This window comes from Myripristis murdjan, chromosome 1 (assembly GCF_902150065.1).
Source record: "Myripristis murdjan chromosome 1, fMyrMur1.1, whole genome shotgun sequence".
NCBI lineage: Eukaryota > Metazoa > Chordata > Actinopteri > Holocentriformes > Holocentridae > Myripristis > Myripristis murdjan.
Window position 1 is genome coordinate 18775441 of NC_043980.1, and position 18142 is coordinate 18793582.

The 18142-nt window shown below is 41.4% G+C and overlaps 1 protein-coding gene across 1 annotated transcript; it reads left to right on the plus strand.

Annotated features, from left to right (window-relative positions):
* Positions 1 to 330: 330 nt before the first annotated feature.
* LOC115361994 (probable serine/threonine-protein kinase fhkB) lies at positions 331 to 2384 on the plus strand. The gene is made up of 3 exons (XM_030055744.1): positions 331 to 372; positions 834 to 969; positions 2236 to 2384. Exons 1-3 carry the CDS (start codon positions 331 to 333, stop codon positions 2382 to 2384), a joined length of 327 nt encoding a protein of 108 aa, XP_029911604.1.
* The last annotated feature ends 15758 nt before the right edge of the window (positions 2385 to 18142 follow it).

Here is an 18142-nt window from a genome sequence, read left to right on the forward strand (position 1 = left end):
GCACCAACAACAACAACTGCAGCTCGCACAACCACAACTGTTTCCCCCACAACAACCACTGCTGCTCCAACAACAACAACAGCAGCTCCCATTACCACAACAGTAGCTCCAACAATCACAACAGCTGCACCAACAACCACTACAGCCGCTTCCACAACCACAACAGCAGCTCCAACAACCACCACAGCAGTACCAACAACCACCACAGCTGCTCCCACAACCACAAGTACAGCACCCACAACCACAACTACAAGTCCCACCACTCCAACTGCAGCCCCCACCACTACAACAGCAGCTCCAACAACAACAGCAGCCTCCACTACTACAACAATGGCTCTAAAAACCACAACAGCTGCCCCCACAACCACAACTGCACCTCCAACAACGACTACAGCAGTACCAACAACCACAACTGCTGTCCCCACAACAACCACTGCAGCTCTAACAACGACTACAGTAGTACCAACAACAACCACAGCCGCACCCACAACCACAACTGCAGCTCCCACAACCACAACTGAAGCACCAACAACCACTACAGCCACTCCCACAACCACAACAGCAGCTCCAACAACCCCCACAGCAGTACCAACAACCACCACAGCTGCTCCCACAACCACAACTACAGCACCCACAACCACAACTACAGCTCCCACCACTACAACTGCAGCCCCCACAACCACAACAGTAGCCCCCACAACCACAACTGCTGCCCCCACAACAACCACAACAGCAGCTCCAACAACCACAACAGCAGCACCAACAACAACAGCAGCTCCTTCCACAACAACTGCAGCTCCCACAACCACAGTTGCTGCCCCCACAACTACAAGTGCAGCTCCCACAACTACAACAGCGGCGCCAACAACCACAACAACAACACCCACAACTACAACAGCAGTTGCCACAACTATATCAGCAGCTCTCACAACCACAACGGTAGCCCCAACAACGACAACAGCAGCAATGGTAAGTAACTTTTTTATTTTTTAGCACATTTTTGTATAAACTCCTCCAGTTCTTTCATCATTAATCTTGTTATTAGTAATGTGGCAATTATAAATACCTTTGACTAGGTGATATATTTCATTGACATGCTTAATAATAATTTTAATATCGCAGAGCTGGACTTCCAACTTTGTTATAGTCATGTATCTATCACATTTTCTATTGTCCAAATTAGAAATCATATAAAATGGTAATCCATATCTGAAAATTATATTGGACAAGAGGTCATATATGAATAACTGCATTTGTAGTGAAAGTAGAAAAAAATATTAAATGTGTCTTTGAATTTCTTGCACCTAGTTTCTTGTTATAATTTTCAAAAAAATAATATTTTAATTCTGCCATCAATGCTATTATTACCAGTGCATGACTAGTTCACACAATTTATTCAATCAATTAAATCGACTTGAAAAACACTATTTAATGCATGCACACACACACACACATACACTTGCACACTCTTATTACAAGAATATTAAAAAATGTGAATATGTTTTCCTCAGGTTATCTTAACTTTCATCATAATGCGTACTCATTAGCATATAACCAGTAATGTTTTGAGGGGAAAAAAAACTTCAAAACAAAACTTGTTATTTTGTTTCAAAGTTTCAAAAACAAAAGCATAAAGCATTCCTTTTGAGACACATTCCTTCTTAAGGACACAAATTGCTTCTTAAGTCTAGCACCTCTGAGTGGTTGTGTGTACTGGTGCAGTATGAAGGTGCATCTCCACATTGATGAGGGTCTTTGCAAAGAATTATTTCCAATGACACACACAATAGCATGGAGCATGAGTACATTTGCTTCTGCTCTGTAGCTTACCACTCTAACATTGAGCAGGTAAAACATTTTTAGTGCAGTTAAACACTGTTCAGAGCACATTGAGGGGGCCTGCAATTGTCCTGTTCATTATGATTACAGGCTACATTTTGCTGCTCAAAGCAAAATCTTGACCTAAGACATAATTGAATTCTTCACTGGAGCTCAGCTACATAGCAATGAGCTGTGTCTAGTGCATCCACTGAATGTTTTTCAGGAGAAACAAACCACAAATGGAGTGTGGTGAAAATACATTTTGCTACATCCGCATGTTCGTGCGTCTTCGCGTCACAACGGTGACTTGAAACGTCTGTGCGGCCATCTTTATTTCTCTTAGGGACAAAACGGCTTGTGATCTCGCAGAAATCCGTGGACCTTCTATACTTTGCACTATTTATCCACTTCCAGATTTCATCAGCAACAACAGAAGCATCCACAGCCAGTGTTTTGACAACTGTGGCTTCTACTACAGCTTCTGTTACAACTACATCGAATACACAGATAACCACAACCAGTGCCACAACTACGGAAGTGACTGGTCCCCCACAAAGTGGTGAGGGCTTCCTAATTCTGCTGTTGGATCTAGACCGTCCTTTCATCCCACAATACAGCAATCCACAGTCTCAACAATACAAAGACCTGGCTAACAATGTTACAGCAGAGGTAATATGTCACTCATTTATTAACATGTCTTTTTTGATCATTTAAATGTAGTGTATATTTGCCTCAATAATTCATATTACTGTATTGTAGAGGACATTTATACTTAATTTTGAGACATTAAGCAAAGTCAACAATCTTTTTTTCCCCTTTCTTTAGTGTAACAAAGGGTACCAAATTGTGTATCCAGAGACTTTCCTGAGATGTAGTATTAAAGGTTTTCGGTAAGTAATACTTAAAACACATTTTATTTTTGCTTGAGTGATGATTCATAATTGTTCCCAAAATGTTGCCAGCTGAATGTCCTTTCTCTCATTAGGCGCGGTTCAGTTGTAGTTGAAACCAATGTGATCTTCAGGAATGAGACAGTGGTTCCTACAGCCTCTCATGCAGTGATGTCTCTTGAAAAGGCAATCAATGAATCAAAGGTGTTCCTTGATGTCATCCCAAACACTATCAGAACAGGTTAGTATTAGTGTACCATGCAGCATCTCATTTTCAGATGTATTAACTCTTAAAGTGTGAACAGGATTATTTACAATATTTGAAATTTTAGAAATATCCCTTTTTGCTTATTATCATTTTTTGTTTCATTAAAATTTTCATAGCTGCTTTAATGTAGTTTCTTAATTAGTGCAAGACTTCTTAGGAGAAATTAACCAAATATACTGCATGTCAATAACAGCTTTCAAGTTTTAAATTACCACAAACTAACTACAACATTTTTCTTGTACTTTTATAACTGTTATGCCAAATACCACAGCAAATACAACATCAAATTCAACAACTGCCACACCAACAACTGCAACAACCACAGCTGTGGATACTACAACAACAACAACAGCAACCACCACAGCTGTGGATACAACAGCATCACCAACGACAACTACAGCTGCAACACTGACCACCACCAGCAGAGCAATGGCATCAACCAGACCTCTGAATGTGCTCACTTTACTGCTAATTCCTCTTGCTTACTTCGTAACAGACTAGCAGTGACTTCTCGAGGAATGGATAAAAAATTTAAATGATCAGAAATGGATAATCAGATGTAATCAATATCTCTGTAAAGATTCAGTGTAAGAATTGCGTATTACAGTAAATCCATTTCAATAGAACATGCAAGAATCTACAATTTATAAATCCATTCAAGCACTACCTAGCAAATGTAATATATTTTGCATTAAAGATTATGGATCCTAATTTTTATTATTGTTAAGTTAGTTTTTGACATGATAGCAAACATATATTTGTGAATTATTCATTATAGATTATATGCACTTTTTTCAGTTCTTATATTACACAAAGTTCAAAGTTTCATGTCAAAACCTGGAACGTGTGAAAATAGGGAAATAGTGTTAATCATTATTCATTTGGAAATCAGGCTGCCTTTTGGAAGATGGTGTTATGGTTTGAGATGTTTAGTCAATAGGCCCAGATATAGCGTGTAAGCACTTGAGAAAAACTGTAATCAGCGGGAAGTTTGATGTAATTGATTAAGTTGTAAATGTATTTTTCATTATTGTAATATAAATTATTCGAATTAAAGAACATTGCAACCCATACCAAAAGACTAATGTCTTTTTTTTACTGAGTTTTTTATAGTTTTTTTTGTTTTGTTTTGTTTTGTTTTGTTTTGTTTTGTAGGGACATTAATTTGGCTCAAAAGCCTGGATTTTGCAGGTAGTTTCGTTTCAGTAGGCTGAACTTGTTTTTTTTTTTTTTTTTTAAATCTGACCAAACAGGCGTTTTTCCCACACCCAAAAACTATAATGAAGATTGCAAAATCACATGCAAAATGATCACAACATCACATAATAGACATAACATATTAGAACTACAAAACCTATGGCGCAGGACACCTCTGTGTGTTGCAACGCGCAGTTCTGGTACCCCTCTTCCGGGTTAGGGTAAAAGTTTTGAAATTAGGTTTAGAAAACATACATACGGTAGTTTTTCAACAGCAAAAGTATAACCTTAACATGTAGCATATGTTTATATCATGAATAAAGATGTGTTATGAAAAATAAAAAAAATGTATATATAAATCTTTAGTGCTATTTTGACGTGTTTCCGCGGTTTTTCCACCTGCTCTGTTTCGCTGACGGAAAGGGTTGTGTTCAATGGTGTAACATATCAGCATATTATCAACTTTCATGCACTTTATTACACTTTATTGACTTTATTGATGAAAGTCAAATCAGACACGTCGCTGATAAACATTAGGATTATGGGTAATGTAGTGTTTCTCCGTGATATGACATCGCAAATAAAACGTGTTTTCTTAAAATAAAGTTGATATTATACGGGAACTTGTGGACTCGGCAGAAGCACATGTCATCGTTACACAACCTCATAGCTCGTGGTAAGTCTGCCTTGAATGGTTACAACGTTATGGCTAATAATCAGACTTTTTCCGGAATATCGATTAAATTTGCACTTCCGCGCCACAGCGTGACGTCTTTGAAGCCGAGAATCCGTGTGTCCAGCACGGATCCTCGCTGACTTTCAGTGGACACTGTTTGTGTGGTGACCACATGGAATTAAAACCATAGAAATCTATGATTAAAACAGGTTACGTGCGAGGAGCACGCAATGTGTTATTAAGAGGTCGTGCTCATTTCACAGATTTCTGTGAGAGCAGGTTAACCCCACGCCTCCCTCCCCAGATTTCCATGGTGACAGTGGAAATCTGGGGAAGCTACATCAGCGATAGTGGTAGCAGCGTCCATAGCAACAGCCATAGCAACGATAGAAACCTGAAAGAATCTTCGTAATAACTAACAAAGTAAACATCATATACATTAACTGAATGAAGATTTTGGAAATAAAATGCACATTTCCCGCTAGAAATGTTATCAAAACGCATTTGAATGCATAAGCTATCTTAAAATATTGCATTTTCCACTGAGAATAAAAGGAATGTCTGCCAATTATTTTGTTTTCACAGAAAGATCAGCCTGCCGCGCATAGGTCACGTGATCACAACTTTCTGGCTCACATCTACGAATTATAGTGCAATATTTTTCGTAGGAATTTGTACTAATACTGAATGAGAACAGTCTGTCTCAACAGCAATGTTGAGTGATCTGAATAACCCGAAAAAATCATTATATTAATCATTATATACTTTAAAAAAAGTGCTTCACATACGTAGGACATGAGCAGTAGTCCTGTGGCCTGTACCATAAAGCTGGATTAACATAGCCGTGCTTTCTCTTACTTATCTGGCTTCACTTAACCAGATATCCGCGCTCCGGATTTTCGGTTCCATAAAGCCGGCTATCAACTCGCTAATTCAAGCCAAGCTTTTCTAATCTAGATCTGTGCGCGCTCACATAAAAAGGGCGGTGTTTGCTGCATGCGACCAATCGCAAACATGGAAAAATCTACCCGAGCCGCATACTTTACAACGAAGGAGCAGACAATATTCATTAATAAATATTTAGAATATAAATCAATAATCCAGGCAAAAATCAACACAGTTGCAGCTGCCAAAAGCTGCAAGGAATGCTGGCAAAAAATCGCCGATTGTGTCAGTGCGTAAATTAGTGCGATCATAATACTACTTCCCCACCATGACGGCACAAGTAGATCTGACTATAGTAACATTTGTGTGTTCAATAAATTAATGTGTCTCCCACTCAGCCATACACTCCTACAGGGGAACTGGCCCTCTCTAACAGTGAGGGCCGACCCTTGCTGGAGGTCTGCCCTCAGTTTGAGTTTTGTCAGAATCGTCACTCTGATTCAACTTATTTTGATATTTTATAAAGTATCTTTATTCTGCTGGTTAAAATATTATTTCACTGTAAAACATTTGGCACCAACTCTCATGTGGACTTTTCAGGGCAGACACCCTAAATACTAAATATGAGCAAACTAATGGAAACCTAAAGGATCCCAGAAGCTGGCGTGTATTTTATCAGACTTTTATTTAACCCTCTGAATTAAATTCCCCTCATTTATTTTCAATTTTTTTTTTTTTTTTTTTTTTTTAAATCATTAGGCCTATATCAGTCTACAAGATCAATTTTTGGTTGGACAGTGCAGAGTCATGAGTAAAAATAAATACAAGAAGAATTATAAAATGTATTCATTTTAATTTTATAAAAGAGGAAGAAAGGGAAAATGGGCAGGTCATTTTCCAAGAGAGCTGATTGGTCAGTAGGTGGGGCTTTTCTACCTGCTGAGCTCTTATCCTGAACTTAACCTGCTCTGGAGCAGGTTAGGCATATGTTACCACGGCAACGTAGCCCGATAAAAAGTAAGCTACCTTTATGGTACAGAAAAGCCAGGGTTAACCTTGAAGTTAGCTCTGTTCTGTTGGTCTCATGGTAAAAGTAGATGCATCGTGTGAGAGAGGACATAAATCTCTACCACTTTGGAAAAAGATGACCTGCGTGCTTCAAACTATGTGCCCGTGAGGACGATTTCCGTTTTATTTTTTTGGATAATCCTCACCCCATCTCCCCACTCTGTCAGTTAGAGCCCCATTCTAGCTGCTTAACGACTTCCACATACACACACATTGAAGACTGAAAAAAGGCGGGAAAATGTGTCAAACTTTAAACTGTGATTTTACAAAAAACGGTAAGGTGTTTGAAAATACCCCTTACACCAAAAATAGTCCTAGTCAATGTCACCGTTTTAAAGTTTGATTCACGTTTCAGCGTGACCGTATGACCGAGATATGTGGCTTCAAATTCCCCATTCATTTCCATTGAGAAACTTAAATTGCGATTTATATTGTCATGGTAACTGCGATTGCAACCAAAATTTGCAGGCTAGGAGATCTGACCAAGCCGCACACTTCGTCCATTGACTGTGTCGAGGTATTCTCGACAGTGTAGGAGTACAGGCCTTGCGAAATGTGCGCCATTCATTGTGGATGGGCCATTTGCGCAGTTCGAAACTGGGAGGAGTGGCGAACCAAAATTTTAAGTCGAAATAAGAAGAATAAGAAACACGCAGGATAACAATAGTGACTCTGGGCTTCGCACTGAGGCACAAACTAATTATAACATATAACTAGACAAGATAAAATGTTAAGACAATAAAAAGCACAAGGCATGTAAGTATACCTGAGGCAGGACACTGGTGTCCGGTTAGTGCTGGTTAAATCTCTGGTTGCTGCATTTGAGATCAACTGGTGGGAGTTGTTACAACCCTAAAGGATGGGAAAAGTCTAGGGAATTAAGGGAAGTAACAAAGGTGGTTGTACAGGCATGTAGAGCCGTTTATTTGTAGAACTTGGAGTAAATAAAAAACACAATAAAGGAAATGCAGGGGAATGGATATACAATATAGAGCAAAATACACACACAAAAGAAACAATGCTAGCCTGCTCTATAACAAAAGAAAGCACTACCCTATCTGGTCCAGCCGTTCAGCTTGTTTTCAACAAGCTGAACACGCAAATAAAAAGAGCCTACCTTGCCTACTGTAAACTTACCTGCTTAAAATAAATTTACATTTGGGCTGCCACTCAAAGCCCTAACCAGCAGAAAAATAAAGAATCAGTGGCTAGAAAAACAAAACCAAACTGATGTCAAAATAAATCATCCACACAAGTAAACCAAAGTTAGCAATCGTCTGAGTTAACATGGTGTTAACATCCCAAGAACACGTGTAAGTTACACAACTCCCAAAGCACAAGAACAAGTACAAAGTACTGAGTCGAAGACAAAGGCGGACTGCTCAGTTTAAATCACAGCCCCCCGGTGGCTGTCACAGGAGCGCTTTTATGAACCGGCAAAGGATTGTCCTGCGTGGATTGGACCAGCGGCAATTGAGAGGCGGCGCAACCAGCAGGTGGGCAGCGGAGGCAACAGCACCGAAGGGCGTGGACAGCACCGAAGGGCATGGAGGGAATCCCGTGGGATGCCGTGACGTCATGTCATTCATAAAATAAAACTGACCCAAAGAAAACTCACCACAATGAACAGAAACTAAACAAGGCAGCGAATGTATTAAATAGGCAATGAATGAATGAATGAAAAATAAATAATGAAAAATGAGGGGACCGTAACAGAGTTAATTGATTTTTTTTTTTTTTTTTTTTTTTTTTTTTTGCTGATAGTGACAGTTTGGATTCTTACCCATATACACGTGTTTGCTGCTCCATTGGAGTGTGATACAGCCACCAAATTTGGTCCATTAAATTCTTCCCTGCCATAAAACCGTGAGCTTCATTGGGAGAGTACTGCTTCAAAATGAAGTAGATATAGACCAGAAAATAAAACTATTTTGAGCACTTTCATTCCTGTTTTCAGTCCTCTGGCTTCCAAAATGTCTGTATTACATATTTTCTGCTGTAGCACTGCCACTATATCACCACACGGCGGCACTGCAATCCCAATCCCATCCTGGGTTCGATTCCCACCCAAGGTCCTTTCTGTGTGGAGTTTGCATGTTCTCCCCGTGTCTGCGTGGGTTTCCTCCCACCGTCCAAAGAAATGCAGGTTAGGTGAATTGGAGAAGCTAAATTGCCCCTAGGTGTGAATGTCAGTGTTTGTTTGTCTGCCCTGTGATGGACTGGCGACCTGTCCAGGGTGTTTCCTTGCCTTTGCCCTATGAGCGCTGGGATAGGCCTTAGAAAATGAATGTAGGTGGCAGCGCTACGGCAGAAAACTCTCATGCCATTTTTGAAGCCACGGGGGACTGAAACTGAAGTGAAATTGAAACAAACTTGTGTTGTGCATCCTTTCCTGGTCAGTATACCTGTTCTTATGACAAGGATGGACTTAACTTGATGGATGGATCATACTCACATACAGGAGCTAGTACCACTATTTGGATAAGAATACAAACTATTTCTTTAAGGCTGAGTAAATGGAGTTAGAATATATCATAATATATTGTGCCTTTTTAATAAACAGAGCAATAAACATGCACAGACACACAACATTAGTCTACTGAAAGGAAAATACTTTAGAACAGACATCTTCAGTTGTTATTCACACTTAGACCAAACTAAACTCTGAACTGATATCTGCCATAGCAACATCATGAATCCTGCGACCACCCACTAAGTGAGGGAGGCTGAACAGTATGTAGTGACATAAATGTCAAAATCAACAACTTAATTTTCCCTCCAACACTTATAATAAACAATGAATAAAACAAGCAAAGTATGACAAACGACAACAGTGACAAATGACCTAGTAAAGTTATGAGTTTAGAAAACTGAAACAGTCTCAAGTGAACTACTAGACTGCTAGCGTCAGGTTACATTGTAACCATTCAGCGCTGTTCAGATATTTGGAAAAACACAAATGAATAATCCCAACCTTTACAACTATAAAAATATAAAAACACTTACACAAATAAGACCACTAAGGCAGTCTTGTGTCATGCTGGACGTGAGATATGTTCTGATGAAGTTCATCTCGTGAAAAGCTCCTCTCAGCTGCAATCATTGTCACTGGAAGGGTGACAGCCACTCTAATGGTAATCCGTAAGTTTGGACAGATGTCTACATTGACCACAATGAACTGAATTACACACCTGATTCTTCATTTTGTTTTTCCACTTCTTCTTTTTGTTTTTTCCTGAAGAATGCACCCGATGGCCTTGTCATCTTCAGTATGAAACATTATAAACACTATAACCTTTGTCTTGTGTAAGCAAGTTCATGCATTTAGATAGAGACCTTGTTGTTGGTTCTTGTCTGTGGCATATTTACACATAGTGATCTCAAAAAGAGCCATTTCAAATTGCTCTTCATGGATGACACTAACAGTTGCAAGTGGCAGCTGTCCAATAGAGTGCACTTGGGCACTGCCACCCTTGACAACAAATGTATTTTTTATTTTTATATATAAAGTATATATTTTTATTTTAAATTAATACACAATGAAAGTGGTAAAACATGAAATAAAATCAAAATCTTAGAAAAATCTATGTAGTTTCCTGTATGTATCTTCCTCTACGCATGTCTCAATCTCTGGGATGAAGGAGAACAAAACAAAAACAATTCCTTGAATATTCTGATTAAAGTGGTAAATTACATGAAAAAAAATTACCAATTTATGAGGGAAAAAAATCAGAGATTATAAAGAAAAAAATTTCCACAAAAAAAATCACAAATTCTGATATTAAAGTTACAAATTTATAAGAAAAAACCCTCACAAATTTATGACAAAAATGTACACATTCTTATATTATTAAGTCACAAAATTGAGAGCAAAAACTCTCTGATATTAACATAAATTTATCAGAAAACAAATGGAAAATAGTTTTTCTTTTACTTATTTATTTATTTTTGGTTAAGGAACCATATAACTTCACTTTGCTGTAGTTGTAGTTTTTTGATACATACACTATATTACCAAAAGTATTCGCTCACCTGCCTTTACTCATACTATGAACTGAAGTGCCATCCCATTCCTAACCCATAGAGTTCAATATGATGTCGGTCCACCTTTTGCAGCTATTACAGCTTCAACTCTTCTGGGAAGACTGTCCACAAGGTTGAGGAGAGTGTTTATAGGAATTTTGACCATTCTTCCAAAAGCACATTGGTGAGGTCACACACTGATGTTGGTCGAGAAGGCCTGGCTCTCAGTCTCCGCTCTAATTCATCCCAAAGGTGTTCTATCGGTTCAGGTCAGGACTCTGTGCAGGCCAGTCAAGTTCATCCACACCAGACTTTGTCATCCATGTCTTTATGGACCTTGCTTGTGCACTGGTGCACAGTCATGTTGGAAGAGGAAGGGGCCCACTCCAAACTGTTCCCACAAGGTTGGGAGCATGGAATTGTCCAAAATGTTTTGGTATCCTGAAGCATTCAAAGTTCCTTTCACTGGAACTAAGGGGCCAAGCCCAGCTCCTGAAAAACAACCCCACACCATAATTCCTCCTCCACCAAATTTCACAGTCGGCACAATGCAGTCTGAAATGTACCGTTCTCCTGGCAACCTCCAAACCCAGACTCGTCCATCAGATTGCCAGATGGAAAAGCGTGGTTCATCACTCCAGAGAACGCGTCTCCACTGCTCTAGAGGCCAGTGGCGGCGTGCTTTACACCATTGCATCCGACGCTTTGCATTGCACTTGGTGATGTGTGCCTTGGCTGCAGCTGCTCGGCCATGGAAACCCATTCCATGAAGCTCTCTGCGTACTGTACTTGGGCTAATCTGAAGGTCACATGAAGTTTGTAGCTCTGTAGCAATTGACTGTGCAGAAAGTCGGCGACCTCTTTGCACTATGCGCTTCAGCATCCGCTGACCCCTCTCCGTCACTTTACGTGGCCTACCACTTCGTGGCTGAGTTACTGTGTTCCCAAACGCTTCCATTTTGTTATAATAGAGCTGACAGTTGACTGTGGAATATTTAGGAGCGAGGAAATTTCACGACTGGATTTGTTGCACAGGTGGCATCCTATGACAGTTCCACGCTGGAATTCACTGAGCTCCTGAGAGCGGCCCATTCTTTCACAAATGTCTTGTTTCACAGTCTGCATGCCTGAGTGCTTGATTTTATACACCTGTGGCCAGGCCAAGTGATTAGGACACCTGATTCTGATCATTTGAATGGGTGAGCGAATACTTTTGGTAATATAGTGTAAAAGCTATCATCTTATTTAAATCAGTATGTTGTTTTTTTCTGAATAGGCCCAAGTTACAGCAATGTCTCTTCACAGTCCAGATTCTTAAGATAATATTGTCACTGTGAGCTAAAATCTTAAGTATTTCCTTGTGACTAAATCCGATTGCAAAGTATAATGTGATGACGTCATCAGCTGCAAGCATGTTACACGGCAAGTGGCAGCAAAGTGAAATAATGTGGTTCCTTGAAAACAAACAACAAAAACAAAACAAAACAAAAGAAAGCAAATGAATGAAAAACAAACAAACAGAAAAGGCAACAAGGAAAAGGAAAACCATTGTCCCAAGTTTTTTTCTCATAAACTTGTGACTTTGTAATTTCAGAAATTTCAGGGGGTTTATTTCTCATAAATCGTGAGGGAATTTTTTTCCTCATAAATTTACGACTTTAATATCAGCAATTCTGAGGTTTATTTCTCTGAATATTACCTCCCCTCCCCTGGCTCCATGATTCCCTCCATCAACACACACACACAATGGCTGTAATACACCAGATCCAGTAATGGTGAAAGATTTGTTTCCCCAAGTAAAATCTGTGGAATCCACTGTGACCACAGGAAGCGACGATCAAAACTAGTTAGTTACATGTCATTACTACTTGCCTCCACTAAATGGAGTCTCCTCAGAGGTGATGAATCAAAATCAAACTTTCAAATAACTTCTAAATCAAATAAGTGCATGTTTATGTGTTAAAATGTCTGGCAAGGTTGTAAGCTGTACCATAAAAACTTTATGTTTACTTATGTTGATCTTTAATTCCTTGTTGGTTTTCCCAACAAAAAAGGTCCACAAGATTCAGTAAATAAACCACATTTATATTCCATGTGAAGATGCTTTATATGCTACACTGAATTTCTCTTCTGTGTGAATGACAGAATATAAATGTCCTAATGCTTTATGTACTGCTTCATTTCAAGTTCAAATAAATAATTGTTTGCAGTAAATCATACCAGGTTAGTTTGTGAATCTAGCTGGATTTGGCCCAGTCCTAACTGGAATATTTTTTGTTTGTTTGTTTTTTACTGTAGCTGCCACTGATTCTTTGGTAGTAGTAGATTGTGGCATATCTTCAAGAGACAGTGTGTTTGCACCCAATCTATAGGCCTAAAACATAATGAATTGGTTTTATGGTGACAGTATCCCCAGCTTCTGTTCAGTTCTACCTGAAGAAGCTTTTAAACAACTTGCATCTTTGCAATATATATATAAGTTCTGTGCACAGGACGGCTGAACAGAGAACTGCAGACACCTCACACCCACTATTCTCAGAGTTTGAGCTGCTCTCGTCTGGCCGTCAGCTTACAGCCGGAAAATATACAAGAAGTCTTTTATTCCTTATGGTATACAGGCATTGAACACAAAATGACTGCATCTGGGGACACTCTCAGCGAACAGTTCTCTGCTATTATCTGTCTAATCTATGTGGAACTACCTGCCTGTTTAAACTATTGTACGATCAAGTATGATGTAGTTAAGAGTCTTGTCCCTCCAAAATGACTATTATGGAAAGAACATATAAAGTATGTATTTTTAAAAGAACACATGCTACACGCTTGCAAAGTAGCCTATACAAGTCACTCCTTGTTTTCAATATACTGCCATTGTCATAGAAATTATAGGTAGATGAAAAATGTTAGACCATACATATGTAAATGTATATCTATCTATCTATCTGTCTATCTATCTATCTATCTATCTATCTATCTCTATCTCTCTATCTCTCTATCTATATACATATAGATAGATGGAGATAAATAGAGAGATAGATCTCTGTACAAACAATAACTTCAAATGTGTGTGCATGAAGAAAAATCCATCAAATACTGCCACAAAATTCCGAATGATGAAAAACCACAGCTTAATAACTTGGACGAGGACGAGGTGTTTGGAATGTCAATGAAATTGAAAAATGATCTTCTAATAAGGTAAGAGTCCTATTTTTGTACAAACAAAAACTGACTTGCTAAATAATATTTAAAAAAAAGAAAATAGTCTAATATATTTAAGAAAAGAAAATGTATAGACAGTAATCTGATAGATCTGAAAAACAATAATTTTAATCGACGATTATTGGAACAATTGTCAGTACAGAAGTCATTTTGAATAATCACAAATAAAATAAAGTAAAACAAAAAATAAAATGAATTGCCTATAAAAAAAAATACTTAAGGAGTACATTTACAAAAATGAGCATTTTAAGAAACAAACCCACGCACACACCTAACATATGAAATAAAAACATACAAGAAGTACATAAATGCATGCATACATATACATACACAAATAGCTACATACAAAAAATCTTACCTTTGAAGAAAAACATTAATTTTCCCTATTATGATCAATGTCAGTAATATTTCTTCATTTTTTTTCAAAATTAAATTTCATTCAAGACCACCACAGTAACACCAACAACTACAACAACGGCACCTACAACCACAACAGCAGCAAGAACAACGACAACAGTGGCTCCGACTACCACAACAGCAGCTCTAGGAACCACGACAGCGACTCCCACAACTACAACTGCTGCTCCCACCACAACTGCAGCTACCACCACTACAACTCCAACAACAACTGCAGCTCCCACAACCACAACTGCTGCCCCCACAACTAGCACTTCAGCTCCCACCACAACAGTGGCTCAAACAACTACAACTGCAGCTGCCACGACAACAACTGCAGCTCAAACAACCACCACTGCAACTCCCACGACTACAACAGTGGCTCCAACAACCACAACAGCGGCTCCAACAACTACAACAGCGGCTCCCAACAACTACAACTGCAGCTCCAACCACTACAACTGCAGCTCAAACAACAACAACTGAAGCTCCCACCACTACCACTTCTTCTCCCACAACAACAACAGTGGCACAAACAACCACCACAGCCGCTCCCACAACCACAACAGCACTCCCACAACCACAACTGTTGCCCCTACAACCACAACTGCAGCTCAAACAACAACAACTGAAGCTCCCACCACCACAACTGCTGCCCCCACAACTAGCACTTCAGCTCCCACCACAACAGTGGCTCAAACAACTACAACTGCAGCTGTCACGACAACAACTGCAGCTCCTACAACCACAACAGCAGCTCCCACAACCACAACTGCTGCCCCCACAACTACAACAGACGCTCCAACAACCACAACAGCAGGTCCCACAACCACAACTGTTGCCCCTACAACCACAACTGCAGCTCAAACAACAACAACTGAAGCTCCCACCACCACAACTGTTGCCCTCACAACCACAACTGCAGCTCAAACAACAACAACTGAAGCTCCCACCACCACAACTGCTGCCCCCACAACAACAACAGTGGCACAACAACCACCACAGCCGCTCCCACAACCACAACTGGAGCTCCCACAACCACAACTGCTGCCCCCACAACTACAACAGACACTCCAACAACCACAACTGCAGCTCCAACCACTACAACTGCAGCTAAAAACACAACAACTGAAGCCACATACCACTTCTTCTCCCACACACAACAACAGTGGCACAAACAACCACCCACAGCTGCTCCCACAACCACAACTGGAGCCCCCACAACCACAACTGCTGCCCCCACAACTACAACAGACGCTCCAACAACCACAACTGCAACTCCAACCACTACAACTGCAGCTCAAACAACAACAACTGAAGCACACCACTACCACTTCTCCCACATCAACAACAGTGGCACAAACAACCACAACTGCAGCTCCCACAACCACAACTGCTGCCCCCACATCTACAACAGTCACTCCCACAACTACAACTGCAGCTCCCACAACCACAACTGCAGCTCCCACAACCACAACAGTGGCACAAACAACCACCACAGCCGCTCCCACAACCACAACTGCTGCCCCCACAACTATAACAGCTGCTCCAACAACCACAACTGCAGCTCCAACAACCACAACTGCAGCTCCCACAACTACAACAGTGGCTCCAACAACCACAACAGCGGCTCCAACAACTACAACAGCAGCTCCAACAACTACAACTGCAGCTCCAAACCACTACAACTGCAGCTCAAACAACAACAACTGAAGCTCCCACCACTACCGCTCCCACAACAACAACAGTGGCACAAACAACCACCACAACCGCTCCCACAACCACAACTGGAGCTCCCACAACCACAACTGCTGCCCCCACAACAACAACTGAAGCTCACACCACTACCACTTCTTCTCCCACAACAACAGTGGCACAAACAACCACCACAGCTGCTCCCACAACCACAACTGCAGCTCCCACAACCACAACAGTGGCTCCAATCACCACAACAGTGGCTCCAACAACCACAACAGCGGCTCCATCAACTACAACTGCACCTCCAACAACCACAACAGTGGAACCAACAACTACAACTGCAGCTCCCACAACCACAACTGCAGCTCCAACAACAACTGAAGCTGCCACCACTACTACAGCTGCTCCAACAACCACAACTGCAGCTCCAACAACAACACTGAAGCCCCACCACCACAACTGCTGCCCCCACAACTAGCATCAGCTCCACCACAACAGTGGCTGCGACAACTACAACTACAGCTGCCACGACTACAACTGCAGCTCCTACAACAACTACTGCAGCTCCCACAACTACAACAGTGGCGCCAACAACCACAACAGCGGCTCCAACAACTACGACTGCAGCTCCAACCACTACAACTGCAGCTAAAAAACAACAACTGAAGCTCCCACCACTACACACTTCTTCCCACACACAAACAATGTGGCACAAACAACCACCACAGCTGCTCCCACAACCACAACTGCAGCTCCCACAACCACAACTGCTGCCCCCACAACTACAACAGCCGCTCCAACAACTGCAGCTCCAACCACTACAACTGCAGCTCAAACAACAACAACTGAAGCTCCCACCTCTACCACTCTCTCTCCCACAACCACAACAGTGGCACAAACAACCACAACTGCAGCTCCCACAACCACAACTGCTGCCCCACAACAACAATAGTGGCTCCAACAACCACAACTGCAGCTCCTACAACCACTACTGCAGCTCCCACGACTACAACAGTGGCACAAAACAACACCACAGCCGCTCCCACAACCACAACTGGACCTCCCACAACCACAACAGCTGCCCCCACAACAACAAACAGTGGCTCCAACAACCACAACTGCAGCTCCTACAACCACTACTGCAGCTCCCACGACTACAACAGTGGCTCCAACAACCACAACAGCGGCTCCAACAACTACAACTGCAGCTCCAACCACTACAACTGCAGCTCAAACAACAACAACTGAAGCTCCACCACTACCACTTCTTCTCCCACATCAACAACAGTGGCACAAACAACCACCACAGCCGCTCCCACAACCACAACTGCTGCCCCCACAACAACAAACTGAAGCTCACACACTACCACTTCTTCTCCCACAACAACAACAGTGGCACAAAACAACCACCACAGCTGCTCCCACAACCACAACTGCAGCTCCCACAACCACAACTGCTGCCCCCACAACCACAACAGTGGCTCCAAAAAACCACAACAGCGGCTCCAACAACCACAACTGAAGCTCCAACAACAACAAAACTGAAGCTCCCACACCACCAACTGTTGCCCCACAACCAACAACTGCAGCTCAAACAACCACAGCTGCAGCTCAAACAACAACTGAAGCTCCCACCACCACAACTGCTGCCCCCACAACTAGCACTTCAGCTCCCACCACAACGTGGGCTGCGACAACTAAACTACAGCTGCCACGACTACAACTGCAGCTCCCACGACTGCAACAGTGGCTCCAACAAACCACAACAGCAGCGCCAACAACCACAACAGCGGCTCCAACAACTACAACTGCAGCTCCAACCACTACAACTACAGCACCCACCACTACCACTTCTTCTCCCACATCAGCAACAGTGGCACAAACAACCACCACAGCCGCTCCCACAACCACAACTGCTACCCCCACAACTACAACAGTGGCTCCAACAACCACAACAGCGGCTCCAACAACTACAACTGCAGCTCCCACAACCACAACTGA

Excerpts from the sequence above, each read along its gene's own strand:
- LOC115361994 (XM_030055744.1), top strand. The coding sequence starts at position 331 with ATGGCTCTAAAAACCACAACAGCTGCCCCCACAACCACAACT. Across the intron at positions 373-833 it reads CTGCCCCCACAACCACAACT|TGCAGCTCCCACAACTACAA; the intron begins GCACCTCCAACA and ends CACAACTACAAG. Across the intron at positions 970-2,235 it reads CAACGACAACAGCAGCAATG|ATTTCATCAGCAACAACAGA; the intron begins GTAAGTAACTTT and ends ATCCACTTCCAG.